This window comes from Leptodactylus fuscus, chromosome 3, assembly GCF_031893055.1.
Source record: "Leptodactylus fuscus isolate aLepFus1 chromosome 3, aLepFus1.hap2, whole genome shotgun sequence".
In the NCBI taxonomy this organism is placed as follows: Eukaryota; Metazoa; Chordata; class Amphibia; order Anura; family Leptodactylidae; genus Leptodactylus; species Leptodactylus fuscus.
The window spans coordinates 129,971,838-129,999,723 of record NC_134267.1 but is presented as its reverse complement, the minus strand read 5'-3'; the positions used below and the strand labels follow the sequence as shown (position 1 = coordinate 129,999,723).

Sequence of the window (27,886 nt, the reverse complement as noted above, 5' to 3'; positions counted from 1 at the left end):
AGTTAAGTTTGACTGTTTTAAAATAATATCCTAAAAACGATTATTCAAATGATACTTACCCGTGCACGGTGGGCGGTCTTGCACTGTCAGACGTCATCTTGCTGTCACGCCTTCCTCTTCTTCTGGCTCTTCCATGCCTTGATTTTCTGTTCTTCTGGAATGAAGAGGGTACGCAGTACGCTCGCGTATTTCTAAGGGGAACTTAGAACTACTACAAAAATGGCCACAGAGCGTGCGCAGTAGCTACTGCGCACGCGCAGGATTTGAATCAAATCTGCCAGAAGAACAAAAGATCAAGGCGGGAAAGAGCCAGGACAGGAGGGCGACACTGGAAGAAGAAGAGTAAGGCGTGACAGCAGATGACGTCGGACCGCGCACGGTAAGTATAATTTGCATATTTGTTTTTAGGGTATTATTTTAAAACGGGGGGGGGGGTTAAAATAAGATTAGCGGTGCCTGAATAGATTTTTTAAAGGCTATTCAGGCATATGTGGGGCTCATACAGCAAAATTTTGCTGATAGAGCCCCTTTAAATGCTTTGAAACACATACATATTAGGTATATCTGTGTCCAAAATCGCTCCCTCTATAAATATATCTATAAAAATATTTTTCCTGTATGGTAAATGCCTTAGCGGGGAAAAATAAAAGTCAAAAGTGCCATCACTGTTTTGTTTCTGATAAAAATTTGAATAAAAAGTGATCAAAGCAATTGCAATTACCCAAAATGGTAAAAGTGAGAAGTACACCCGACCCTGCAAAAAAAAGATGCCCTATACATCCCCGTACACGGAAGTATAAAAAAAGTTACAGGAGTCAGAAAATGGTGACTTTTAGAAAAAAAAAAAAATTAACAGTTTTGGATTTTTTTTTTTAAGGGGTTAAAATGTAAATAAACCATATAAATTTGGTATCCCCGGAATCATACTAAAACATAGAACATAGGTAACATGTCATTTTGGCTGCCCAGTGAACGCCATAAGACCGAAGCCTGTAAGAAAGTCGCACAAATGCATTTTTTCTTCAAATCAACCCCATTATGAATTTTTCCTGCCTCCCAAAAATAAATGTGTAAAGTGAAATTTGAAATTTTTAAAGAATTTAGCTATTTAACTGCCCTATACCGTATGTTGTCCTATTTTTTGTCAATAGAGACACACTCCCACAATTTTAACCCCTTAGGTACACAGTCTGAAAAGTACACCTGGCCCCGCAAAAAAAGTTACGGTTGTCAGAATATGGCAACTTTTAGAAAAAAAGCACAGTTTTGGATTTTTATTAATGGGTTAAAATGTAAATAAAACCATGTAAATTTGGTATCCCCAGAATCGTACCGAAACATAGAATACAGGTGAAATGTCATTTTGGCTGCACAGTGAATGCCGTAAAAATGAATCCTGTAAGAAAATTGCAGAAATGCACTTTTTCTTCAACTCCCCCCCCATTCTGCATTTTTTTCCAGCTACCCAGTACATTATACAGAAAAATGAACAGTAACATCATGAAGAAAAATTGGATCTGCAAACATTAAGACCTCATATGCCTCTGAGAGCGGAGAAATAAAAAAGTTATGAGGTTTGGAAGGGGAGGGGGGGTACTGAGGTGTCAAAAATGAAAACCGAAAATCAAAAAAATGCCATTAGTGGGGCCACACGGTGGCTCAGTGGTTAGCACTGCAGCCTTGCAGCGCTGGGTCCTGGTGTTCAAATCCCACCAAGGGCGAAAAACCATCTGCAAGGAGTTTGTATGTTCTCCCCGTGTTTGCATGGATTTCCATCCCATACTCCAAAAAAAAAAAAAAAACCATACTGATAGGGGGAAAAAAATTACATTCTGAGTCCTATGTGGGGCTCACAATCAAGAAAAAAAAAAAAAAAGCCATCGGCGGGAAGGGGCATTCACACGGAGTAGTGTCGCTGATTCTGCCACGATAACTCGCGGCATAATCAACGCTGATAAAAATACTCCCATTGACTTCAATGGGTTCCGTTTAATGTGTGTAACACATTGAAATCCATGGGAGGCTTTTTTTTATCAGCGCTGATTCTGCTGTAAGTTATTCTGGCAGAATCAACGCCACTTTACACCGTGTGAATAAACCGACCGCGGGGAAGCCGTCCTCTACCCAATTTCACCAGGGCTTAGGACAGAAACCTGGCGGAATGACACAGAGCTCCCTAATTTCTGCTGCACAGTGAATACACCATAGCGTCTATAGTATAGACCAGGGGTCTCAAACTCGCGGCCCCCCGAACAATTTTGTGCGGCCCGCACAAGCCTAGGGACGCCGGATCCAAGTTGAATCCGGACGTTTCACCATTTTGCCCACAGGCAGTTTTATATACTGCTGGAAAGCTGACAGTGCGCTGAGTTCAGCACACTGTCGGCTTTCCCGATGTGGGCCCAGTGTGAAGAGCTTACGGTCCGGTACCGTAGCTCTTCTATGGTCAGAAGAGCGTCTCTGACACTCAATCAGAGACGTCCTTCTTCACAGCACAGCCAATCGCGCTGTGCTGTGAGAGCCGGGAGGAACGCCCCCTCCCTCTGCTCGCAGTACTCGTCCATAGACGAGCATTATCAGGGAGGGAGGGGACGTTCCTCCCGGCTCTCACAGCACAGCGTGATTGGCTGTGCTGTGAAGAAGGACATCTCTGACTGAGTGTCAGAGACGCTCTTCTGACCATAGAAGAGCTACAGTACCGGACCGTAAGCTCTTCACACTGGACCCACATCGGGAAAGCCGACAGTGTGCTGAACTCAGCGCACTGTCAGCTTTCCGGCAGTATATAGAACTGCCTGTGGGCAAAATGGTGGAAGGTCCTCTTTAAACATTGAGTTGGAATGAAGGGGCTCATGACACTGGGGGCAGACGAAGGGAGGGGGGAGAACGGCATGACACTGGGGCAGAAATGGAGGGACATGAATCTGGGGGCAGAGATGGGGGGGGACATGAATCTGGGGGCAGAGATGGGGGGACATGAATCTGGGGGCAGAGATGGGGGGACATGAATCTGAGGGCAGAGATGGGGGGACATGAATCTGGGGGCAGATGAAGGGTGTATATGTAACTGGGGGAAAGATGGAGGGGGGACATATAGTTTATGGGTGACTGTAGGAAGATTATACAGTGTGGGGGCACATGAAAAATGAATGGGCGGAGTCAACATATAAGTGGGTGGAGCTAAATTTGCCACGGTGCGGCCCGCCGACTGGCTGGGATCTTGCTCTGCGGCCCACATGCTGAGTTGAGTTTGAGACCCCTGGTATAGACAGATACATTCCATGATACATTACTTCAGACACAACCCTACTGTCTGGAACCTGGCAGCCTACTTGTCCACCATAAACTGGCCACACTAATGCGCCTGTACAAAGCTGGTGGGTCATAATCTTTCTTGCAGCGCCTTCCTCCATCTCACAACAACCCCTTCATGTTCTTTCTCAACTTTTCACATCCCTACAAGTGCTCCAGCTATGGCCCAAACCTACACACCATTACTATGCCACCCATATTCCTCTACAACTAACTCCCCTTACACATGCAAACAGTGACCCCCTGAACGGGTACAAGCCCTCCTCACAATGCTAAACCAGACTCCGTGAGACCCTTCAGCACTGCACGAAGGAGCTCAGACACCGCCGCCTTCTCCACTGAGAACCCAGTCCACGCTGAGGTAAAGAGCAGCCCCACGTGACTTTAAGAAGTGATTGGTCACATGATGCAATGACGTCTCATGTTCCTTACAGAGACGTGGAGCTAACCACTACCGTGCCAATAAAGGAAGCGATCACCTGTCTCCTCCGCTATCCGGGCAGCTTAGCATCTGCAGGAGCGCCGCTCTGGAGGCCAGTGGGCTGCCTGGCACTCAGCAGTGTCCGCGCAGTGACATGCCAGCCTTTACTGCTGTGCTCTGCTAGCAGCCACCGTGCCAATGGGCAATCTACTGACTGGTGTCAGCTTCAAAGAACCCACCACTGTGGAGGAGTGCGATTCTACCTGGGACACAGACTCTGGGGGTGAAGGAGAGCAGGGAGAGGATGAGGAGGAAGCGGAGAAGGACGGCGGAGCAGAGAAGGAGCAAGAGGACAAGAAGCAATGTGGCGGGGACGACGAGCCTGATACTGAAGTGACTACAGGCGACAGAGTGGACACTGGCAGCCAGGTACACGTGTGCCATGCCTGGCATCTTCTCCCTCCCTTCCTATGATGCTGGCAGCCTACTTACTACTAGTATAGTCACAGGACAAGCAGGCACCGCTAGCCCTGGGATGGCATGGGGTGGGCATGGTATACTGTAACTATTATAGCAGTGACTGTACTGTGCAGGAACGTGGGCAACCAGTCAGTTATTGGTGTGCATTACTATGGCAAGTGCACCCAACACTACATCAGTTTTATAGTGGGCTAGGCAGAGGAGATCAGATCCTGCTCAGCTATTGCACATGCTAGTGCCATATTGTATTCCAAATGTATGGAGTTTCTCACAAATGTTCTGAATATATACGGATGACAATAACTTTTTATAGTCCATGCAGTTTTGTATTGTTTGTTTGCTTTGGTTTTTTCATTCTCATAATTTTGCTACTTTATTTTAGTACACTTTAAAAAAATCTTAGGAAATATTGAACGGAAGCGGGAAATATAATACACACACATATGTATAAATATTTCTGTATGTTTTTATCAATGCAAAGTGTTTTGACTTTTTTGTTGTTTCCACTCTCCGTAATTCTCATTTGTATATGCAAGACAGAAGTTTTGTGCTGCCAGAAGTGTAACCAGAAGATGCAGTATGTGGTAGTGGTGTTCTTTATTTTGTTTTTAAATAGGATTTATTTATTTATTTTTGTGGCTACATAAGATTAAAACAAAAACTTTAGTGGTCATTTCAACATTACATTATTATTTTTCAATACTGAGTTCTTCCCATGTTACTGGGGCGTATTAGCCCCTGCAGCAAATATATTGTATAGCCTCCTGAGATGCTAGGAATAGTCTGAGACTTGCTGCAGATCTGATCTGGATTTGCTAAGCTCCTGCAGCTACCTGACATTCCGCAATCGCATAACTGCTGTGCATGGCTGCTTTCTGCACTGCAAACACAACACTCATCAAGAAGGCAGGGACAGTAATAAGCAGTCTCTGCCCTCTTTAAGAAGTCTCTCTGTTGCTGACAGCTGGTTGCCCTCTTTGTGTACAAGCTCTGTACAGCTGTAGACTCTGCAAGTAAGTTTTCAAATGTTATAGGCTGATCCGCCAGACATTTCAAATTATAGTATAATACTTCAGCACACCAAAATTCAACGTATGAAAAAACTTTATTCCATAATCTTCATATAAAAAAATAAACACACAGCCAAACAAAAAATAGAGCATCTGGGGTTTTGCTCCATATGTTATGCCACATCAGATGTCATGCAGGTGAAGGTCGAGTGTGTGCAGGATTTACCAGTCTGAACAGTATGGCGGGAGAGGAACTCTTAGCAATATACAGTAGCTAGCTATGCTGCTAAGACTCCCTGCCACCCAGCAATGTACTGTCTCCCTTATAACCACTAAGAGATTTAGCTGGGAGCCAGGGACTCCTAGGAGTATAGATAGTCCCTCCCCCAGCATGATGTTCTTACCGATAAATCCGGCCAACACTTATACTGAGGGTAATTTCTGTCATGTGGATGTGGGGGTGTGGTATATGTCTGAGAAAAGATGTTCCCAAATTGTCATAAACAATACGATATAGAGCTTTTGTAACTCCTGTTTATCTCTATTGGAAATATGGAAACAACAAAAGTATTGTTCGGCTGATTTAGTACCTTCCAACTCCGTGAATGGTAGAACGAGCCCCATGTTCCCATCTCGCATATGTTTGTTCAGAATGGTAATACCCCATTAATATTTGTGCTCTAAATATTGGCTGTTGACAGTATAGTTTCCACATTGTAGCAACAAATATCTCTTTTCTCCATGATAACTTTTTTTCCCACATAGGATATGGGTTGGCCACGTTCGCCTGCAATAGAAGTGCCGATATTTTGCAATGCATTAGAAATGCAAGAAAAAAAGTAAAAAAAAAAAAAAAAAAAAAGTAAATATTAAGAATTCAAATCACTCCCCCACCAACACCTTTCCCTAGAACACATGTAACAGTACTTAAATACTGTATCCCTGTGGCCAAAAATGCCTAGTCTACAAATCTATAAAAATATTTTTCCCATGTGGTGAATGCCGCAGTGGGGGGAAAAAAATCAAAAGTGCCGAACTGCAGGGGTTTTTTTTTTCCGCTGTTTTGTATCTGATAAAAGTTTGATAAACCTGATAAAAACTGATGTTTGCAAAGTTTTAGATTTTCATTAAGGGGTTAAAATGTAAATAAAAGTATATCAATGTGGTATCCCTGGAATCGTACCGAAACATAGAATACAGGTGACATGTCACTTTGGCTGCAGAGTGAATAGTGTAAAAACAATGAAAGTCGCACAAATGAACTTTTATTCCAATTCCACCCAATTCTGAATTTATTTCCAGCTTCTCAGAACATTGTATAGAATAATAAATGGCACCATTAAGAAGAACACTTTGTCCCGCAAACATTAAGCCCCAAAATGACTTTCTGAACAGAAAAAAAAAGTGTTATAGGATTTGGGCGGGGAGTCAAAAGTGGAAATCGAAAAATGTCACAGACGGGAAGGGGTTAATAAGTGCCAACTCCACTGATCCCAGCTCTGCTGGAATTTTTTTCATGATGATCTCTCAGGAGCAATAAAGGGATAGTTTCAGCATACAATATGCTAACTAGGCTGTCTATCTGGTGGGCAGTCCTTAGTTGTCTGCTGTAGCCCACGACTACCCACTTAATAGTAGAGAACCTAATTATCATATTAGATGCTGAATGTTACAGAATTGATTGCTCAGGATCAGTGGGGGCTAGATATATATTTCAACTGTGCCAGAAATAATGGAGTGGCACCTATTAAAGTATGCAAAGCCTTGTAGTTGTGGAGGTGATGAAAGGTTTGTTTCTATGTACACACCAGTGAATAAATTAAAAACGAGTGAAAATGTTGGTTTTTTTCATCTGTTATGTCAGTGCCACATTTATTCATCAGTTTTGCATAGCTTTCAACGGTAAGTGAGAAAAAAATGGATGAACTTCATTGTTCACTGACAGTATTCACTATCATTTTAAAATAACTGCAGTATATGTACCCGTTGATTGCCATTGTTCTAAAAATTAACATTTAAAAAAATATTCTCTGTTGTGTGCATAGGACTTCAGACTTAAAGATGTGCTAAATTTCAAACATTTTGCAACATTTGATAAATTTGACTCAAATTAGGTCAACACAGACTAAAGCTAAACTGACTCAAAAAAAATTCCCCTCATGATAAATCTTCCCTACTAAGGTCCAACATATAGCTTAGCACAATAATTTTTCTGTAAGACAATTCTGAGGTTAAACAGAGGTAAAAGTGTTTTTTTTTTTTGTTTGTTTGTTCGTTTTTTTTTAACAAGCCAAGACTTGCAGAATAGACCAATTACTAGAAACTGCAGATGCAGTCAAAATAACTAGACTTCATCAACTTAGTTTGCGCCTGGAGAATTCATGTAACAATCTGCTTGATCCTATAGATTAGGTAAGGGAATATGTGAATCGCTTAACCTATTAGCACAACATTACAGTGCATCAGGATTCCAATTCCCTTAGTCTTGGATTTCAAGCACAAGGTTTGACACAACACTTGTGACTGAATTTGTTTCATTCAGTATATAGTTTTAACTATATGCTAACAATAAATGTCACTGGGCCCTCTAGGCTAGGGCTTGATGGCAATGCTTTGTTAACCATGAGTAGCTGTAAATCATAGCCTTACCAAACCCTTACGCTAAGCTCACACTAGCGTTCAAGTCTTCAAACAAAACTGGACTCTTCTCTTCGCCTCTTTTAGTAAAAAGTTGATGGAAACCCTGGAGACCCCATTATAGTCTATGGGGTCTGCGGGTTTCCGCGTGTAACTACTTTTTAAGCAGATAGGATTTCCGTCTTTGAGTGTCCCCATGCGGACCTAGCATTAGCTTTCTCCAGTAGGGGGAAAATGTTACTTGATGAAATGGGGTATTGACATGTACAAACTAACCATTGACTATATCACGGGTCCTCAAACTACGGCCCGCAGACCACATGCAGCCCGCCGAGGATATTTTTGCGGCCTGCACTTATTTTTCAGAGGTGCACCTACAGTATAGTGAAGCTCCTAGGGCCGTGACGGCCGTCGCCTGGATCGCTCACTAACTGGGAATCCAGTACAGGATTTTCCGTTAGTGGGCGATCCCATCTTTCAGCTGTATGTTTAAATGAACATACAGCTGAAAGCTATCAGTTTAGGGCACGGTCTATGTGCTTGCCGCGCACTGCCCGCACCAATGATTCAGAGACCTCTGTCCTGATGCAGGCGTGATGACGTGTAATACAGAGACCCTGCAGCTATGGTGAATACTGCTGAATGAGCACCATTTTGATTTAAAGTGCTGGTATCCACCACACCTATATGGAAGATATTAGCAAGAGCAAGGAAAAGTGTCATGCGTTGTAATACTCTTGAGTCTTTTTTTTTTTTTCCAAAGTGTAAAATTACCTTTACAGGTGTGCGACTCCTCTAGAAGCCTTATTGTGATGTTTAGTTTTATAGATCTGCAAATCAGCTTACAGTTCCATTAGTGATAGACACAAATGCTCTGCCATTCCTTTGGAATTGTTTCCCAGCTCCATTGCTACAACCACGACTGACGTTTTTACCTTCTGCCTTTGTCTGTAGATGTATCAGGCCACACCCCTTGTGTGCTTACAAGTTTATTTACCAGATTTTTTTAACTATAAGACACACTCTTCCCCCCCCCCCCCCCAAATTTGGGAAGAAAATGGGCGATGCATCTTATAGTCCAAATGCATCGCCCCACTCCTGCCTTTACCGACTTTCTGCATCGGCAGGAGTAGGGCAATGCTGCAATCCCTGGGCTGTGAGGATAGGGTGTCCCAGCGGCACAGACCCAGACGTCATCCGCCATATTATTACGGCAGATGCCGGGTCAGTAAAGATGATGGGGGCTGCTATGCTGCAGAGCGGTCGCCATAGATGCTGGGAGTCCTTTATAATGTACAGCGGAGACCCGGAACTAATGCCCGTGATCAGTGTCCACTCTAATCGCAGGCATTACTACCTGTAAGCCTCCCAAACTGTCCCCGGACCAGTGGGTATCTTGTATGTTGCAGGCCAACTCCTGCACAGCAGGATTGCAGGAGCCAACTTGTTTCCGCAACAGCCGGGAGCCTAATGAAGGCTCCCAGGCCTATCATAGAAATATTACTATTGCAGCTGGTCTTTGACCAGCCTCAATAGTAATGTATAGATTTACAGTTGTATTGCCGTCTATGGGACTTGCAATCAAATCGAAAAAAAAAAATACTGAAGAGTTCTAAATCATCCCCTTTCACTAGAATACACATTACAGTAGAAAACTACACATTAAGCAACCTTGTGTCTGAAAATGCCCAGTATACAAACTTATAAAATATTTTTCCCATATGTTGAATGTCGTAGACAAAGATGTACAACTACAGGGCCACCTATCAATGTGGTTTTGCAGCTGTTGCAAAACTACAACTCGCATATGTTATTAAATATTTTACCACACTTTTTTGCTTCAAAATTTTTTCCCATTTTTTTCCTCCTCTTCTTTCTGCAGGTATGTGCAAATGTTTAGCATGGCTGTCTTTGGCCTTTCTGTTTTATACCCTTATTTTGCTCATTCTAGGAAGATTAATATAAAGGCTCCAGCACCTCTTTTTATGTAATCTTTGCATGTTGCCCTCCTTCCTTCTATCTGATTTATTAATATATATATATATTTTTTGACTTGTGATTTAAATAAAGGATGATATTCTAGCTAGTGCAGGGAGCAGTGGACTCCAGACAGAATTTTATTTTCCGAAGATGTTCTGAAATATCACTGAGATTGGAGTGGTTGCTGTAGACAATTACTTAACACTTACTTTTTGAGAAATCTCTTGTATAATATTTTGTCACATGCTTTTTTTTGTTTTAACCATACAATATGCATTGTGTCTTACAGATTGACTGCAGCACAGCCGAACTAAACCTCAAACCAAAGAGAAGCTTTTATGCAGCAAGAGACTTGTACAAGTATCGCCACCAATATCCTGTAAGAAATTCCTTGACATTTACATACAACTGAGAGTATGACTGACATTTATAAAGTAACTGGATTTATGCTTTTTATCTCCACCCATTCTATATGTCAACTGTTTAACTGTTTGTAGCACCATTTCTACTACGTGAAATCTGAAGTTAATGTAGTTGTAATCATCATTGTTGGCAATACCTCAAAGAAGGGAGATAGTGGCTTTGTCTTTATTAGTATATTAGTCATTTCTGAGCATACGTCAGTGGTGTTATTTGTATTTACAATACGATGATTTTAGATGTCATTCCCAATTACTGTGTCACAAATGGATGTAGATGGCTTCAAGGCACTGCTACCTAAATAATTACTGTGTTTGCTTTCCGCTTTCTGAAACCCAGCTTGAAAGGGGTTGACGTTTAAATACATGCCTTTTTTTGTCATTGAGTCGCTGTCACTCTGCATTAATGGTTAGAATTCACAGCGCTCCAAGGTTATCATAAGCTTTTGCTAGCCTACAATAACCTTGTTTGCCGTTTTCATATCTACTTCAACTTTTTTTTTTTTCCTCTTTATTTAGCGTATATTAATAGATATTCACCATTTTGTATATACTAATATATATAATATATATATATAATTTTTTTTTTTTTCTGCAGTTTATCGTTTTCTTAGGGGGAGTCCGCCACCTCCCCCAAACATATTCAACTGTCACCACTGTATTACAGAGCACATTACAGTGACAAATAATGTACCTTTATTATGCACGTCAGTCGTGTAGATTTGGAAAAAAAACAATTTTGAAGTTGTATGGAAATTATGTAGTTGGTGTACTGGGGGAAGGCTTTCAGCTCTGGGATCACTGCTCTGGCTTTTAAAGAAGAATGCGTGATAGTCATAGTGGGAAGATCAACTCCCATTATATAGGGTGGTGCAGGCAGCAGATGGTAGGGGTCAAAATGGCAAGGGCAATGCTATGTCACAGAAGTGACATACATAACAAAGGTATATTCATCACTGTACTGTGCTCTGTCACACAGTAGTGAGAGCTGAATATGCTCAGGGGAGGTAATGGACTATTTTTAAATGAGTTTCACCCTAAGGTCTAAAGTTGCTTTTGTTACTTTTTATAGTTATTTCAATTTCTTTATGTAGCTTTACTAGTTTCTAAATGTAAGAATTTTCAGATACTATTTAGCCACCACTAGCAAGTTTGATTCTTTCACTAGTAGAAGTAAATATCATAACAATTACAAACGTCTACCCCTAAAACATAGTTTTCATTAAAATTGGGAGCAGAAATGCATTCATTTACACGCACTTAATGAGGTTATTAAGCCCTTCTTGACATTCGTTGTGCTATTACAGTGGATGTTGGGTTGATGGCGGCTGCATAGCTACCACTCCACTTTGATGCGGTCATTACTACCTGTGAGCCTATTACACACTGCTCCTTCCATTCTCTACATTATACACTGCCCCCTGTATAATAAAGGGGTGGGAAGGGTTTATAATATAGTGGTTTGAGGGGAGGCTGTGTTTAAAGGGGGCAATTTTTAACTTGGTAAAGGAGTATTTAGTATAAAAGAGAACGTCTTTATATAGAGTAGTTTCAAAGGGGGCAGTGTATAATCTAAAGATGGGAGGAGGTTTGTGGCATAAAGAGTATGGTCCTGGGGCTCACACTCACAGTACTTTAGTTATGCCAGTCCTTTACATCCAGCCCACATAACACACATTAGAGCTAGGTGCTGAAAATGTGATCATTTGCAGATCTTGACCAGACCTACTAATTTTTAGATGTCCATAACCTTTCGGCTTCTCGTTGGTGTTGCAGTTTCAATGCCCCTTTAGTGATCACTCTACAGTACAATGCTCCATTAGTGTCCTATGAGTTCCCACCACACAGTATAAAGGCCCAATATTCTGTGTGGAGGCACAGAGAGGATATTATACCATATGCAAAGCACTAATAGGGCTTTTTATGTATGTTTGCCTTTTGAGCAGCAGGTGCAGACTGTTGGCTAAGAACTCTCTCCCATAGTATACCAGTTAGTGACTTTGACCCCTTTATTCATTTTGACTCTAGAAAAGGTTCAATAATATGAAATATATATTTTTTAATTTTATTGCCAAACCTGGAGTGCGTGTTAGTCACATCCATCTTATTGCCTGGAGAATATAGTAATTTGATTTACAAGTGTTGACACGCTTTATGAGCAGAAGCTAAAATCCAAAACAATTGAAAAATGCAATACCATGTCTCCAGAGAACCTTAGCCTAAATAATGATGTATGTCCAGATTGCTTATAATATGCCGATGCAGGAGGAGCTGGTAAATTCAAGTGATTTTCCACATTCCCTTTCTCTGTAAGGCTAGGTTCACAACTGTGTCTGAGTCTATCTTAGAATCCACTGAACCTCTGCCATTTTCGTTATAAAAAAAAAAAAAAAACCTGTCAGAAACCTAATAGACACAAAGTGGACCCAATTATAGTCTGTGGGGTCTGTAGATAACCACTGTTTTAGCAGACTGGCTCTCCGCTGTTCGAGTCCCCCAGAGGACCCAAATGATGGAGAGCCTAGCACAACTGTGAACCTAGCCTAAGAAATTAACCTCAAAATGTATGTTGCATATCTTATTCCAAGTTGCATTAAACACAAAATTAAAATGCTATATTTTTTTTTTCTAGCAGAATTTTAAGGATCTTCGCTGTCAAAATGACCTGTGTAATCTCAGATTTTACATGAATAAGATACAATTTAAGCCTGATGGTATGGTTTTTGTTTTATCTTTTCTTATAGTTGATATGGACCATTTTAATGTAAAGTCATGTGTAATCTAAACCCAGTTTTGCACTTGAGAAAAGGAAACAAAATAATCATCAAAATTGAAAATAAACTTTAGAAATCCTAGATATAGTATGAAATAGTTTTGCTTTTATCAGTACGACTGTCCAAAAAATGTCCTATTTAAATATAACATTGTTTCTAAACTGTGAATTCCAGCAATTCACAGTGCCAGAATTGCTAGTTTTTGGTCAGCTCATTTCACAATAAAAAATAATTGCATGTACCCCGAAATGGTATCAGTTGAAAAGTAAAGCTATAAACACCAGCACTTGTAGTTTCATCCATACAATTTTTTTCTCTAAAGTTCTAGGTGTTAAAATATGTTGATGCAAAGCACAAAGTTTTGTGTTTTAAAAGTAGCAAAAACTATATAAGTGTGGCATTGTACTGATCCGAATCCAAATTAAGTTAACTTTTTATTACATAGAGAAAACAAAGCCCCCAAAAAAGACAATGGTGGAATTGCATATATTTTGGTACATTCTGCACATTGTTTTTTGTTTTGTTTTTTTTTCTCAATTCATTAAATGATGTCATTCTAAAGTGCAATTCTTTCTGCAGAAAACAATCCAACATAAAAAGTTGAAAAAAAGAAAATTTGTAGCTCATAGATAATGAGAAGGAAAAAAACTGAAGGTTCAAAGAGTTAATATTGCTGTGAAAATCTGCAACTGTAGTAATGGTATACTATTACTAGATCATGAACAGAACTATTTTAGAAGGAAATTAGAACACCCACCTTGTTCCTCACAATGGAGCCACTGCTGATCCCTGATTTTTCTATTATGGTTTAGTGAACAGCAAGCTACATGTGATACAAAATTCTGCTATTAATCCTTACTTGCACTTATTGTGCTGCTATGTTGGTGAGTGTTTTAGGAGTTATCTCTGTCGTGTGCATAAAGCCTTACACTAAAAACTCACTGACCATAATTTGTGTAGTTGTTAACATCCTAATTTAAACCACCCGCAACTTTCCCTCTCCCCACACACCCCTGGATTTGCAAACGAATCCTACTTTGGGTATGAGCAAAGTACTTTGGTTTATCCTCATCAGGATACATTCATTGAAACTGCAGACGGAACATTCCCTTTAAAGGGGCTCTATCAGCAAAATCATGCTGATAGAGCCCCACATATGCGTGCATAGCCTTTAAAAAGGCTATTCAGGCATTGTAAAAGTTAAATTAAACTACCCCGCCGTTTTAAAATAATAACTTAAAAAAGAATGTGATCTACTTACTGAAGGTGCACGCTGGGCGGGCATTCAGGGTGCGCCGTCTTCTTCTTCCCCGCCTCTTCTTCCTCTGACGTCTTCGGGTCCCGTCCTCCTCCGGCGCTTGCTCGCGGACACTGATAAAAAAAAATAGCCCGGGCGCATGCGCAGTAGCCGTAGTAGAAGCCGCGTGCTACTGCGCATGCGCCCGGGCTATTTTTTTTTTTGTCAGTGTCCGCGAGCAAGCGCCAGAGGAGGACGGGACCCGAAGACGTTTAAGGGTAAGTTCACACAGAGATTTTTTGATCAGGATTTTGAGGCCGTTCCTGCCTCAAAATCTTGACCAAAAAGACTTCTCCCATTGAAATCAATGGGATCCGCTCAGGAGTTTTTTCCGGGAGCCGTTTCTTCTGGCTCCCAGAAAAAAGAAGCAAGATGCTCATTCTTCAGGCCGATTCGTCTCGCAATTCGGCCTGAAGACACTCCCTCCTCCGGACTAGGCCCATTCATTGGGCCTAATCCTGAGCGGAGTGCACGGCTGGATGCCGGTGCAGTGCAGCGCAGAGGCTTTCAGTCGCAGCTACCCGGTTGTTGGATCCGAACCTGAAGCTCCCTCCTCCTCAGGTTCCGATCCAATAAACCCGTCTGAACTTACCTTAAAGAGGACCTTTCACCATATCTGGGCACAGGCAGTGTTATATACTGCCAGAAAGCTGACAGTGCGCTGAATTCAGCGCACTGTCGGCTTTCCCGATCCGTGCCCGGTGTAAAGCGCTATCGGTCCTGGTACCGTAGCGCTTTACAGTCAGAAGGGCGTTTCTGACCATTAGCCAGAGACGTCCTTCTGCCTCGCGGCGCCAATCGCGCTGTGCTGTGGAGCCGGGAGGAACGCCCCCTCCCTCTCCTGATAATGCTAGTCTACGGACGAGCTGTGTGAGCAGAGGGAGGGGGCGTTCCTCCCCGCTCCACAGCACAGCGCGATTGGCGCCGCGAGGCAGAAGGACGTTCCTGGCTAATGGTCAGAAACGCCCTTCTGACCATAGAAGAGCTACGGTACCGGGCTGTAAGCTCTTCACACCGGGCACAGATCGGGAAAGCCGACAGTGCGCTGAACTCAGCGCACTGTCAGCTTTCTGGCAGTATATAGAACTGCCTGTGCCCAGATATGGTGAAAGGTCCTCTTTAAGTGTCTCTAACTATGGAGCCACAGGGGTTGAGCTGTGACTTGCGTTCTAGTTTTAAATCCCTGTAGCTCACTTAGATTTTGAGATATAAATGGTTAAAACAAAGCTGCATATACTCTCAGCTTCACTTCAAACAATGTACAGAACACATGCAGCTGACAGTGTGCAGGGAGAGAAGAATTTTTTTGTTTCTTTGTCTTCAAATGATCCCTGGGACAAGGACTTTTGTTCATAATATTAAAAAAAAAATTGTAATCAAAAAGCATACTGATGTCAGAATTGTTTTTGTCTTTTGTTCATCACATTTCTCAAAAACTAATCAAAACTGCTCAAGAAGTCATACATTCAAAATAAAAGGTCTCCTAAACTTACACTGAAATAAAATGTTACTAATTAAGGTTAAAATGTACATAAGGTGTTAGAGGTGTGTGTGTATATGTATGTACCGTATATACTCGAGTATAAGCCGAGGTGGACTTTTTCAGCACAAAAACTGTTCTGAAAAAGTCCACCTCGGCTTATATTCGAGTCATTACGGTAATACCGTAGTTACAGACCCGGCATACAGACACCGGGGCGGGTGTCGGGCCGCAGAATCGCCACGCTCCTGGCAGAAGTACCGGGCCAGAACAACATCACGATGCTCCTGCCTGGTGTCTGTATGCCGGGTCTGTATCTACGGTAGCTGTAGTCTGTAGTGGTCTGTAGCTATAATGGGGCCTCTCCAGAGCGGTCGCCATTGCAATCGGCACCTCCACTGTAACTCTTACAGTGGTAATGCCAGAGTTCCTGAGTTACAGTGGAGATAACCTCCAGAGGGAACCGCTGCAGCGCCATGCCCCTGGCGAGAGGAGGGAGCGGGCGCGACTGCTCTCTCAAATGCGGCCCTGAAGTGCTGAGGGAGATCCCCAGCCGCCGGAGCTGAAGGGGTATCCCTGACAGCCGGCAGGAGCACGTACCTGAAGGAAGACCTCGGCCGCCGGACCTGAAGGGGAACTGTGGCCATCCGCCAGCAGAAGCGATGAGGGGAATTCTCTTCAGCCGACAAAAGAAATGATGATTATTGCAATGCATTAGCATTGTAATGCATTGCATTAGTGATCAGACCCCCTGGGGTTTAAGACCCCCTAGGGGATCTAATAAATGCCAAAAAAAAAAAACAAATGTAAAAAAGTTTAAAAAAAAGAAAGTATTAAAAATTAAAATCACCCCTCTTTCCCTAGAACACATATAAAATACTGTGAAAAACATACACGTTAGGTATCCCTGTGTCCGAAAATGCCTGCTCTACAAATCTATAAAAATATTTTTTCTTTACGGTAAACGCCGTAGTTGGGAAAAAAAGTTGTCTAACTGCCCCTTCCCTGAGACTGGTTTTTTTTTCCCCCACTTGGAATTCAGTCTGACTATAGCCAGGCTGAATATAGGGTATCTGCAGTTCTCCTGTTTTGTCAGAAGGGGTTAATAGGAGGACTGCAGATACCCTATATTCTGCCAGGCTGAATTCCAAATGGGGCGAAAAAAAACTCAGTCCTCAAGCTCAGGGAAGGGGCAGACAGACAACCAAAACACCCCTTCCCTTTCCCAGCACCCAACAACTACTTCACCCAAAAACTCCAACCATTTTAATTTTTGAAATTTTCCAGTAGTTGCTACATTTCCCCCTAGGCTTATACTCGAGTCAATAAGTTTTCCCAGTTTTTTTGCGGTAAAATTAGGGGCTTCGGCTTATATTCGGGTCGGCTGATACTTGAGTATATACTGTATGTACATATTTATGTGAAATTGCAAAACTCTCATGAAATTGTCTGTGTTTGAGTTGTCTAGTTCCAGATTGTGAACTGTGACTTCAGGAGAATAGTTACCAGTGGCGTAACTAGGAATGGTGGGGCCCCGTGGCGAACTTTTAACATGGGGGGCCACCCCCCAACACCGACGATCTCGACCGAGTCCCGCCTACGCATTCCTGTGCTCTATTATGCCCCATAGTGGACCCTGCACACAGTATTATGCCCATACGCTATACCAGGACAATAGTGGATAAAAAGTCTGGTCATGTGCATTACAATTTAGTAACTCCATGTGCCTCATATTAATAGCAGTTAACCCCATCATGTCCCTCACATTAACCCTTGTGTACCTCACAAGAGTTACTGATATGTGAGAGACATGGAGGTAATAATAAAGTATCTTCATTATTATTACCCCCATATGTCTCACATATTAGTAACTCTTATGGTGAGGCACACAGGGGTTAATGTGAGGAACATGATGGGGTTAATTGCTATTAATATGAGGCACATGGAGTTACTAAAACAAAATTAATCACCCCAAATGCCTGATACTAATAAGTATAGTAACCCCAGTATGTCCTGTGTACCTGTGTTTTCTTCTTTTAGTTTCACTTTCCTGGAGCTTCTTCTCTTGCATGCAGGAGCTCGGCAGGGTCCATTTCCTGTATAGGGATAAGCCCCGCCTCCTGGGCTCTCCTCAGCCCTCTCATTGGTGGGCAGAGGACAGCCAGAGAAAGGGAGAGGGAGGGGAGAGAGAAAGCGTCCTGAAGCACTGAGAGGAGCCAGACCAGCATCTCCTGTGTATCAGCCGTAGCTGCAGCATCGTACATATACTTTCACTATATTAATAGGGAAAGTATTCCACCAACAGGGGGCCCTGATCATTATACTCGGGGGTCCGAAAAGACCCCCGAGAATAATGATAGCAGTGGTAGCGGCTGTCACTGGGCCCCTAATGTCCCAGGCCCTGTGGCAGTTGCCTCTGCTGCCTCCTTGGTAGTTACGCCACTGGTAGTTACATAAAGTATCTCTTGCTCTGGAGGACCTGTCCTGCATTACACAAAAATTCCATCTATATAAAGGAGGAGTGCTGTGCGGTTCCTAACTTCCCCTTGCAAATTAAATAGTTACTGCTACATTTCCGTGCAAATTTAAAATTAATCACTGGGGTTCCCATTGTAACTTTGCGATCAACTTGTGCTAGGTTCACACTAGTGTTGCATTTCTGTTCTTAGGGTCAGCAGTGGATCTGACTAGAGATGAGGACCACTAAAACAGCAGTGACACTCAGCGCCTGGAGGACGCCATTGACATAATGGTGTCCGTGAGGTGTTCATCATTTTTAAAAGGAAACTGGCAGAAGAAAGTCCTCTGTGCAGAACTTATTCCTCGGCCAATTTTCAGCGGAATCTGCAACGGAGACTTCAGTGGAGACTCTGGTGCAGATGTGAACGTAGCCTTACTGCCAAGTAGCCCCTCTGAGAAGTAGAGATTGCACATAGCAATATGAGTCAGTGCATTTTTTTAGTTGTGTATTGATATACAGTCATTATAAATTTTACTGGGTTTCTAAACCTATTACTACATTTTTAGGTGTGTATATTGAAGAAATTTTAAATAAATGGAAAGGTGACTATGATAAGTTGGAACATAATCACACTTATATACAATGGTAAGTGTTAAAATAAATGGTAAGTGTTGAAATAAGAAGCAGCATCTCAACGTTTGCCTCCTGACTTCACCCATCTTTAATAGCTGATGATGTATTGTTTTAGCATTATTAGTGCTAGATGTTTAGATATATTATACAATATTATTGGTAGCTGCACCTATATACACAGTGTTACTCATATTTGGCATTTAAGTAATTAATATCTGTTTGTGTGATGGCCAATGAAGGGGGATATTGTGTGATTTATATTTGTCTATTGTTATGGGATTGATTTTATTCAGTGTTTGAAAGTGTGAAAATTTGAAGGTGATAAATATAAAAAATTTTAAGAGTTAATGTAAAGTGTAATGTCAGTCTAGTATTAAAAAGATTATCAAATATAGCTTAAATCAAAGGGTTTATATTAAAGTTAGGATATCAGAAATTATATAGAAATGTTAGAATCGAAAAAAAAATTACACTAGATAGATAGATACACAATTTCTATATCTAGGAGGATAGGCTTGTTTAGCCAGATAGAGGATCAACAATAGCCATAGATATCCATATAGAGCTCATTTACACAGTTGTACATACAGATCAAGTACTCTAACAAGATTGTTAAATAGTGCTACATCCGCCCATGTCGATCCACCTATGAAGTCATTGCTGGGCAGCGCTTTCCTCCTCCCTTAGCCTGACCCTCACATGCCCCCACAGTGCAGGTATAGTAAAAAGGACATTGGTGGTAGTGGTTAGAAAAAAAAAAAAAAATCATAGCGGAGCTTTCCACCACTATAGCCCTGTTATAAATAGATGCTTTGGTCATTTGAATTTCGTATCAAAGCAGGTGCTTATTCTATTAAAATTTGGTGCCAAGTCACAGAAGAGCCAATGTCCACTATTGAGTTTGATACTAGCACCGGCCCTTCAGTTACGAATACATTTGAATTTAGAACCAGAGCACCTGCTTTGGTGCTAAATTGACAGTGTCTATTCATGGCTGGGCCGCCAAAGGCAATAACAGCATCAGCTCAGCTATGATTCTATTTTCTAACCACTGCCAGCAATGTTGTTGTTATCCCTGTACTGTGACGTCATTGTGTCATAGCACAGGGATAGATCATATCGGGAATGCAGCAGCCACTACGCTAGCATTTTATTTAGCTTCCCACTGCCTCCAGTGTGCTTGTGTAGACTATGGTGTTTGAAAGGCGCTGACCACCTGGTTATTTGAATTGACTGGCAATACAATTACATACAGAGGTAACAGACTCCCTGTCTCAGCCCTTATCAGCAAAAATCAATTAGCAGATTGATATCTGGAAGAGGGCGATAAACAGCTCAAAAATACAAACTTGCTCCTGAACAGTCAGCTCCCCCTCCCCTCCTGAGAGCAGGGAGCTACATCACTTGTCCTGGGCGGAGAGATAAGATCATCTCCAGGTCCGTGGTTACGGTAACACAGTGTAAACAATGAAGTGAATAATCTCAGATAATAGCCAAACAAAGCAGTTTTGCTGAAGAAAAGTACTTAGGAAAAGTCTTAAATCCACATAAGCTAGCAGTATAGATAGGATCCTTTAGATGGGACAACCCCTTTAATGACTTCTTTATGTTTCAAAGCCTCATCAATTTGTTTTATTAGTATATTTTCAGCTTCTTCTTCCATTTTTATATTTGGGAATTTATAACCAACCCATAACAGTATTTTATTATTCTTCCCTTAATTTCCACTCATAAGGAATCAACGCTGTTTCCAATTCATAAGTGGCCAACCTCTGTACTTATTAATGGGCTTCAATTTGAGTCCAGGGGTTCTAAATTTCTTATCGATATTGGTGCTTTCTTTTGTATTGAAGCCTTTCACAAACACACCTAATTTTTACTTTATTGATTTATTTTTTTTGTCTCCTGAAGACCTTAGGCTATAACACCTCAATGGAAGTTACAGCTACTTTGTCAGCATAATATCTAAAACCGCAGAAGTCCTGTTTTACCAAATTAGATTTTCTGTGAAAGTCCCACTTCTTAATAATCCAGATATATCACTAATTCTATGTATAAGACCTTGTAATGCATTTTTTTTTTTTTTTGCTAATCCAGCACAATTATATCAATTGCATCAAAGCTAAGTCAGTCTTGAATTTATGGATGGACCTAGGATCTTATGTCTTCTATATACATCACTTTTTTGCAGGCTTTTCCCTCTTCGAGAGCAAGGCTTAAATTTTTACGCTAAAGAGCTGACCTCCTATGAAATTGAGGTAAAATCAAAGAATTAGTAACATTGAATAATCGTAAATCTTTGCTAATTGATCCCTAATAATGGTTAAAACAATAACCCTGCTGGGTCTTTTACTTATGTTCTCTCATAAAGACAGCATTTTATAATGAAGATTACTTTTTTCTATAAAAGTAAAGGATGAATTGTTGAAAGATAGAGCAGTTTAGAAAGATGAATTCAGTCTGAGGAATAACTGTCGTAATGGATTCTTCTGAAACAGAGAATGTGACATTTTAGATGTTCTTAGAAGTCTCCATATGACATCTAATACATGTTTTTTGTTTTTATTGCAAGTCAAAGCCTCGATATGACACCATGCAATGCTCTTCATTTAACAATAAACAGAATTATGTTTATCAGGTTTCAAACAGAGATATGAAATGTATTAATTGCTTAATTATAACTATACATAAAACTCCAGGGTTTCCGTAGGTATAATTGACATGCTGTGATTTACAAAAATGTGTTGCTTTTTGAAATCCCAGCATGTCCGCCGCAGATATTTTCCTGCAGTGTGTGGAAGGATTAGCCAGAATCCCATCCACTTTGCAGGCACTGTACTCCCCACATTTCAGCTTTACACTATGTGAGGCCCCAGCCTCAAACATTAAATTTTATCTCTTACTACACATACACTGACAAGCAAAAGGGTAACAATGTTTTGAACTTTTGACTTTCATGCTGTATATCTCACCATCCACTATAGCTTTGAGTGTGAGACTACCCTCATTTTATAATCAACCACCTTGACTATTTCATGCATTAATTTGATTTGCAAATATTTAGCATATGATTAGTTAGGCAGATTCATGTCATGTAACTGCATTGTTCCTGGTGGTGGAAAGAATATTTTTCTTGTATATTACAAATGACCTGTTCTCTCATTCTCTAATGGCTCAGTTTCGTGTTAGGTTGATTCACAAGCGAATGGTTACTGGTTCAAATTGAAGATCAGCCATGAAGATTTCCCAGGAAAAGACAAACTACATCATCCAACTCATTGATAGCGGTCCCTGAGTCAAGAAATTGCGAAACTGCACCATGTCATGTCAGTTGGAAGAATACAAAATGAAGTCTGTCCATCCATTCAAAAGCGAAGGGGTGGACATACAGGCAAGATATTTGAGTCAATAAGTCAACTCATCACAAGGTCTATCTGTTCTGGCATGACAAACACTGCAGTGGAGATGACTCATATGCTTTGTAATAGTGAGATTACAGATGTTCATGCAAGCACCGTGTGGCAAGCATTACACAAGTCTGGAATGGTTGCCCAAAAAAGGTGAAAAAGCTTTGACTTCAATATCGTTGCAAGAGGCATTTTGAAAAAAATGCAGTTTGAAAAAAAAAAAAAAGTACAAAAAGTGACAATAAAAGATTGGAATTAGGTTATTTGGAATGATGAGACAAAGTCAGTAGAATGGACTATGATTGGTGCAATTGGGTCTGGACCAAACTAGGGAAAAGAGGCTAACGGATCGAGAAATTAAAGGAACTGTCAAGTTTGGTGGAAGAAGCCTGATGATATGGGGTTGTTTCACAGCCAAAGGCGTTGGATACTTGACCAGGCCTCAGATAATTGGCCTCAATGCTGAGCTACCGTGTTCCAGCAGGACAACAACCCAAAGCATACGTCGAGATTGGTGAAGAAATGGCTCAGTGACAATGAAGTAGAGATGCTGGATTCACCCCACTGTCACCAGACCTCAACTCAATCGAACATTTGTGGGTAGAGTTGAAGAAAAAGCTGTATTCGTACCAGAGCGTCAACCAGTATGCATCAATATTGGGAAAATGTAGAGGAGACCTGGGATCAAGTTTCGGTCAATACCTGCTAGAATATGATTGAAAGCATTCCCTGAAGGATTCAGGCAGTGTCAAAAGCCAATGGCAGATTTACAAAATACTAACAAAACGGTAACAATGCAGTTACATGACAAGAATCTGCCTAACTAATCATATCCTAAATAGTTGCAAGTCAAATTTATGTATGAGTTAGCCAAGATGATTGTCTATAAAATAATGGTAGTTGCAAATTCGAAGCTGTAGTGGATGGTGAGATATGGAGCCTGAAAGTGATGAGTTCAAAACACTGTTACCCTTTTGCTTGTCGATGTATTACTTATTAGAAATGAGGTTGGTTTGAGTTATGATGCATAAGTATACATTGATGTTTTACCCTGACATAACTGAATGAAGTTCATGATTTGCTCTGTAACGTCTAAAAGTCTGTTGTTTTTTTTTCCCCATCTAAAGGAGTTTAAAAAAACAAAAGAAGCCATTAAAAGATTCATCTTGGCATATAAAATGATGCTAGATTTTTTTGGGTTAAAACTTGCAGACAAGAATGGAAATGTTTCTAGAGCGGCAAACTGGCAAGATAGATTTCAGCACCTGAATGAGTATGTATATTTCTCAACCATTGTTATGCTTGGTATAGTATACAACCACATCAGCCTTATACGCTCATAGTTATTGTAACAAAGTAAAATGCAATGTTATTAGTTTTAAGTCATTCTGGTATAATCTGTTGCTGCAAAGAAAAAAATGCTTAAAGGGGCTCTATCATTGGGAAAAGTCATTTTTAACTAATCACATACTTGCATAGCCTTGAGAAAGACTATTCCACAAATACCTTTTGTATGTAAATTGCCTCAGTGGCTTTTGAATGAGCCCATTTTTATTCATATGTTAATTAGCTTCCAGCCAGCACAGGAAGTTCCCAGCAGCACTCATCTCTACTATTTTCTCCTATCTGTGTGTACAAACAGGAAGCTGAGTCATCAGCAGCAGCCTGTGCTGTACACATACATAGAAAAGAATAGTAGAGAGAAGTGCATGGTGAAACTTCTGGGGTGCACCAAGAGGCTAATTAGCCTATGAATAAAAATGGGCTCTTTCAAAAACCACTGAGGTGATTTACATACAAAAGGTAGATGTGGAATAACCTTTCTAAAGGCTGTGCAAGTATATGCTTAGCTAAAAATGACTTTTCCCAATGATAGAGCCCCTTTTAAATTTTAATGTTGAGATATACTGTTTTTTCACAAAGCAGCCTATAACAAAGCAGCCATCATATAGTCCATACATTGGTATGTGTCACTAATAGACTGCTTTAGTTATCAAAAAAATATGTACTTAAATAGATAAATATATCTATATATTTTTTTTTGTTTTTCATTTTTAATAGCATTACTCCGCTATGCTATGCAGTAGAAAACGCCAGGCTATTGAATCTAGCCTGTGGCTATATTAAGCAGATGTGCTGGAAGCTCTCTCAGCACATATGCTGAACCCACTAACTGCATGGATTGTGAACACCACTAGAGATGAGCGAGTACTGTTCAGATCAGCCGATCCGAACAGCACGCTCTCATAGAAATGAATGGACGTAGCCGGCACGCAGGGGGTTAAGCGGCCGGCCGACGTCAAAGCGGAAGTACCAGGTGCATCCATTCATTTCTATTGAGCGTTCTGTTCGGATCAGCTGATCCGAACAGTACTCGCTCATCTCTAAACACCACCTGATTGAGAATTTTAAATGGCATATGAACAGTTACAGGCGTCTTCCCATCTGAGACATTTATGAGGGAGTCCACATGGTGACCGCCAAACGGAATGGCAAACGCAGTTTGAGGCGCTGTGCAGTAAAAGCACACAGATCCCCATAGTCTATAATGGGGTCCGCACGTTGCCTGCATGAATCATGCGCACAAGTAGATTTGAACTACTTTCCTATCCGCATGTTCTGTGCAGAGATCTGGCAGCCAGCACATGGACCCTATTATAGTCTGTGGAAATCCATGTTCTTTTACTGCACAGCGCCTACAATTGCGTTTGATGTTCTGTTCGGGGGGGTCCCCATGCGGACTCCCGCGGACGAAATACCAACGCAGATGTGAACAAGGGGTAAAACTGCATTTGAATGAAAGTGGTACTTTCCCTTTTATAGCTTTACTGTATTTCTGTTTTCATTCCTTCAATAGCATGGATGTAGGTTTTTGCTTTCAATGCATTCTGCAGCAATATTCAAACTTCATATGCAAGAACTTACTTATTTTACTTTATTATAGTAGTTGTTGCCATTTCGTTTATTCTGCACTATGCAATGTAATTTCTTACAGCACTGTATTCACTGTAGAAATTTTAGTTTACATGTATGGCTGTAAGTATTAGAGACGTTATTGGTATTATTATGATAATGACGTGCCGCAGTTTCAGATGCAACACACTGCCTAGGATTTACAGATTCTTGCTTTTGCAGTGGCTTTTTTTGTTTTAAATTTTATTTTATTTTAAATAAATATTCTCATAAAAATTCTATGGTATTTTAGGGAAAAGTACTTCATCTATCATCTTTTATATCACTCTAGATCTCAGCATAACTACTTGAGAATTACCCGCATATTAAAAAGTCTTGGGGAACTTGGATATGAGAATTTCAAAGCTCCATTGGTGAAGGCTTTTCTCGAAGAGTCTATTGTTGAGAATACAATCCCAAACATGAAACAAAGTGCATTAGAGTATTTTGTATACACTATCAAAGATAGAAGGGAAAGGAGAAAACTGTTGCGTTTAGCTTCTCATCATTACCAACCTCCTGAGCATTTTATTTGGGGGCCACCGAAGAAGTCAAAGTCTGGGCAAAATATTAAAAAGACTTCTTTAAACAGATCGTTAAAGAAAAATACACAAAAACTTAAGGACCTCAAGTTTGAACATAGTCCAGTGAGGCCACAACATATTTCAGTGAATGACAAGGAGATAGATCTAGAAGAGATCGAAGAGTTAAACAGTCAGGTAAAAACTGAGGTCGATGATGTTGGAAGTGTATCTGAAAAAAATGGATCCAGTTCAGAACCTTCTCAACAAGCACGGTTGCACCCAGTCATCGATTCCTCCATTACATCAGCCATTGACGAAGAGGACCCTGAACAAAGCAAAGAAAATAATATAATCAGCATAATAATTGACACAGATGATAAGGACAAGACAGATAGGTTGTACAAACAATCGCCTGGTACTTTGGCAACTGCTGATGTCACCGAACCCTCAGGTACAGAAATAAAAGTTGACGTGGACGATAAGGAAAGCAAACAGTAAATGGGGAACTTTTGGATTAAAACAATATGAAACTCTATAAATGCAGCACATGTTCCTTTGTAGTTTGTGTAAAGCAATTCAGTCTTACTTCACTGGCAGAAATGTGACTTCCTACCGAGGCCTCCCTTTAGAGGCAAGTGGTGCACTTTAATACATTGAATAATGTGTGAAACTACTATACTTGTATTTTTTTTTTTTTATGATCTATTTTTACTTCAATTATATAATTAGATTAGTGGTGATTTATCATACTCTGTAATGTGTGAATACCTTTAACAAGAGTGAAGCCATACTTAACTGTGCAACGTAAAAAATGTTAATAGAAAGGCAGTTGATCTGTAACACGTTTTGTTATAGTGTCTGTTAGTTTTATGTACAAATCATCCTTTTCTTGACAACTTCTGATTCAGAGACCCTGCAATCCAAAAATAATTAGCAGCCTGAATCCTGGCACTTGCTAATTATATTTCATTATCATCAAGTGCCATGTCAGAGAGGTGCCAATGTAATGCTGGTACATTTTGATAATGATGCTTTGTGAATGTTTTGTTTATAAAACTGTGTCGCGTATTTGACTATTCAGGCCACTAAATGTAAAGAATAATGTGTTTATTAGTTTTTTTTGTTTGTTTTTTCAAATTAAGATGCACTAAATTTTGAAAAAACATAATGAAAAATTTAGCCTTCTTGATTTAGGTACTGGAAAGGTTAATGTCTTCACCCTGGCCATCTCTCTTTTTTTAAAAACCTTTTATCTTTTTATATTTAAAATATGTGGTGTATTGTACAATTCTTGTTTAATCTTTCGATAAGACCACTTCATATACAAAGATGCTGGGGAAATATGCAAAGTTAGTAGTGATTTGTGTGAATGGTTTGCATACGAAACTGTGCTACTTCTCTATGACTATTGAAGCTATGATTCCCAATTATAAAGAAAAATGTATAGATTTTAGAGATGAGCGAACAGTGAAATATTCGAGATTCGATATTCGTTTCGACTAGAGCCTCAATATTCGACTGCTCGATCGAATATCGAATCCTATTATAATCTATGGGGAAAAAAATGCTTGTTTCAGGGGAAACCACTATTCGACTAAAGGAGAGTCACCAAATCCACAAATAGCAGGAGGAGGGTGTTTAGGAGGAGCGCTGTGCAGTTAAAGCGCACAGACCCCGTGTAAGCTGCAGCAGGGGTCTTCTGGCACAAAGAGCCATGGAGGTCTATAACCGAAAACACCTGCTGGTAATAGAAGATCAGCGTCACTATGAAATCTTTAAAAATAAACAAATATGTAAAACTCATTGCCAATTAAGGAATGGCAATCCGTTTTATTTCAGTGGGGCGCCAACTATCTGCAGACCTACTGGACAGCTATTTGAAGTGGCTCTAGCATTCACGCAAGCACTTTAGTGCTTATATTGGATGTCAGGGTGCTGCAGTGCTCAGATTATATCACTAGCATGCTGCTGAATGCTGTAATTCCCATAAAGGCCATTATAAAAAGTACATCACTGCAGCCTTGGCACCCACTGTAAACCATGAAGAGCCCAAAGAACTCTCATTAGTGCTTGGCCTTTTCAAACAGCTGATCGGCGGG

General features: G+C 40.7%; 1 protein-coding gene across 2 annotated transcripts; it reads left to right on the top strand.

The window, feature by feature from the left end:
* Positions 1 to 3,769: 3,769 nt before the first annotated feature.
* Positions 3,770 to 26,912, top strand: OGFRL1 (opioid growth factor receptor like 1). 2 transcript variants are annotated; one of them, XM_075268357.1, is made up of 7 exons: positions 3,770 to 4,162; positions 10,130 to 10,219; positions 12,895 to 12,973; positions 18,838 to 18,916; positions 21,096 to 21,162; positions 23,439 to 23,584; positions 25,556 to 26,912. In XM_075268357.1, exons 1-7 carry the CDS (start codon positions 3,932 to 3,934, stop codon positions 26,283 to 26,285), a joined length of 1,422 nt encoding a protein of 473 aa, XP_075124458.1. In that variant the 5' UTR covers positions 3,770 to 3,931; the 3' UTR covers positions 26,286 to 26,912. The 2 variants fall into 2 exon arrangements, with proteins under 2 accessions (XP_075124458.1, XP_075124457.1); XM_075268356.1 differs by having other exon boundaries at positions 12,892 to 12,973.
* Positions 26,913 to 27,886: the final 974 nt, after the last annotated feature.

Excerpts from the sequence above, each read along its gene's own strand:
- OGFRL1 (XM_075268356.1), top strand. The coding sequence starts at position 3,932 with ATGGGCAATCTACTGACTGGTGTCAGCTTCAAAGAACCCACCACTGTG. Across the intron at positions 4,163-10,129 it reads GAGTGGACACTGGCAGCCAG|ATTGACTGCAGCACAGCCGA; the intron begins GTACACGTGTGC and ends TGTGTCTTACAG. Across the intron at positions 23,585-25,555 it reads AGATTTCAGCACCTGAATGA|ATCTCAGCATAACTACTTGA; the intron begins GTATGTATATTT and ends ATATCACTCTAG.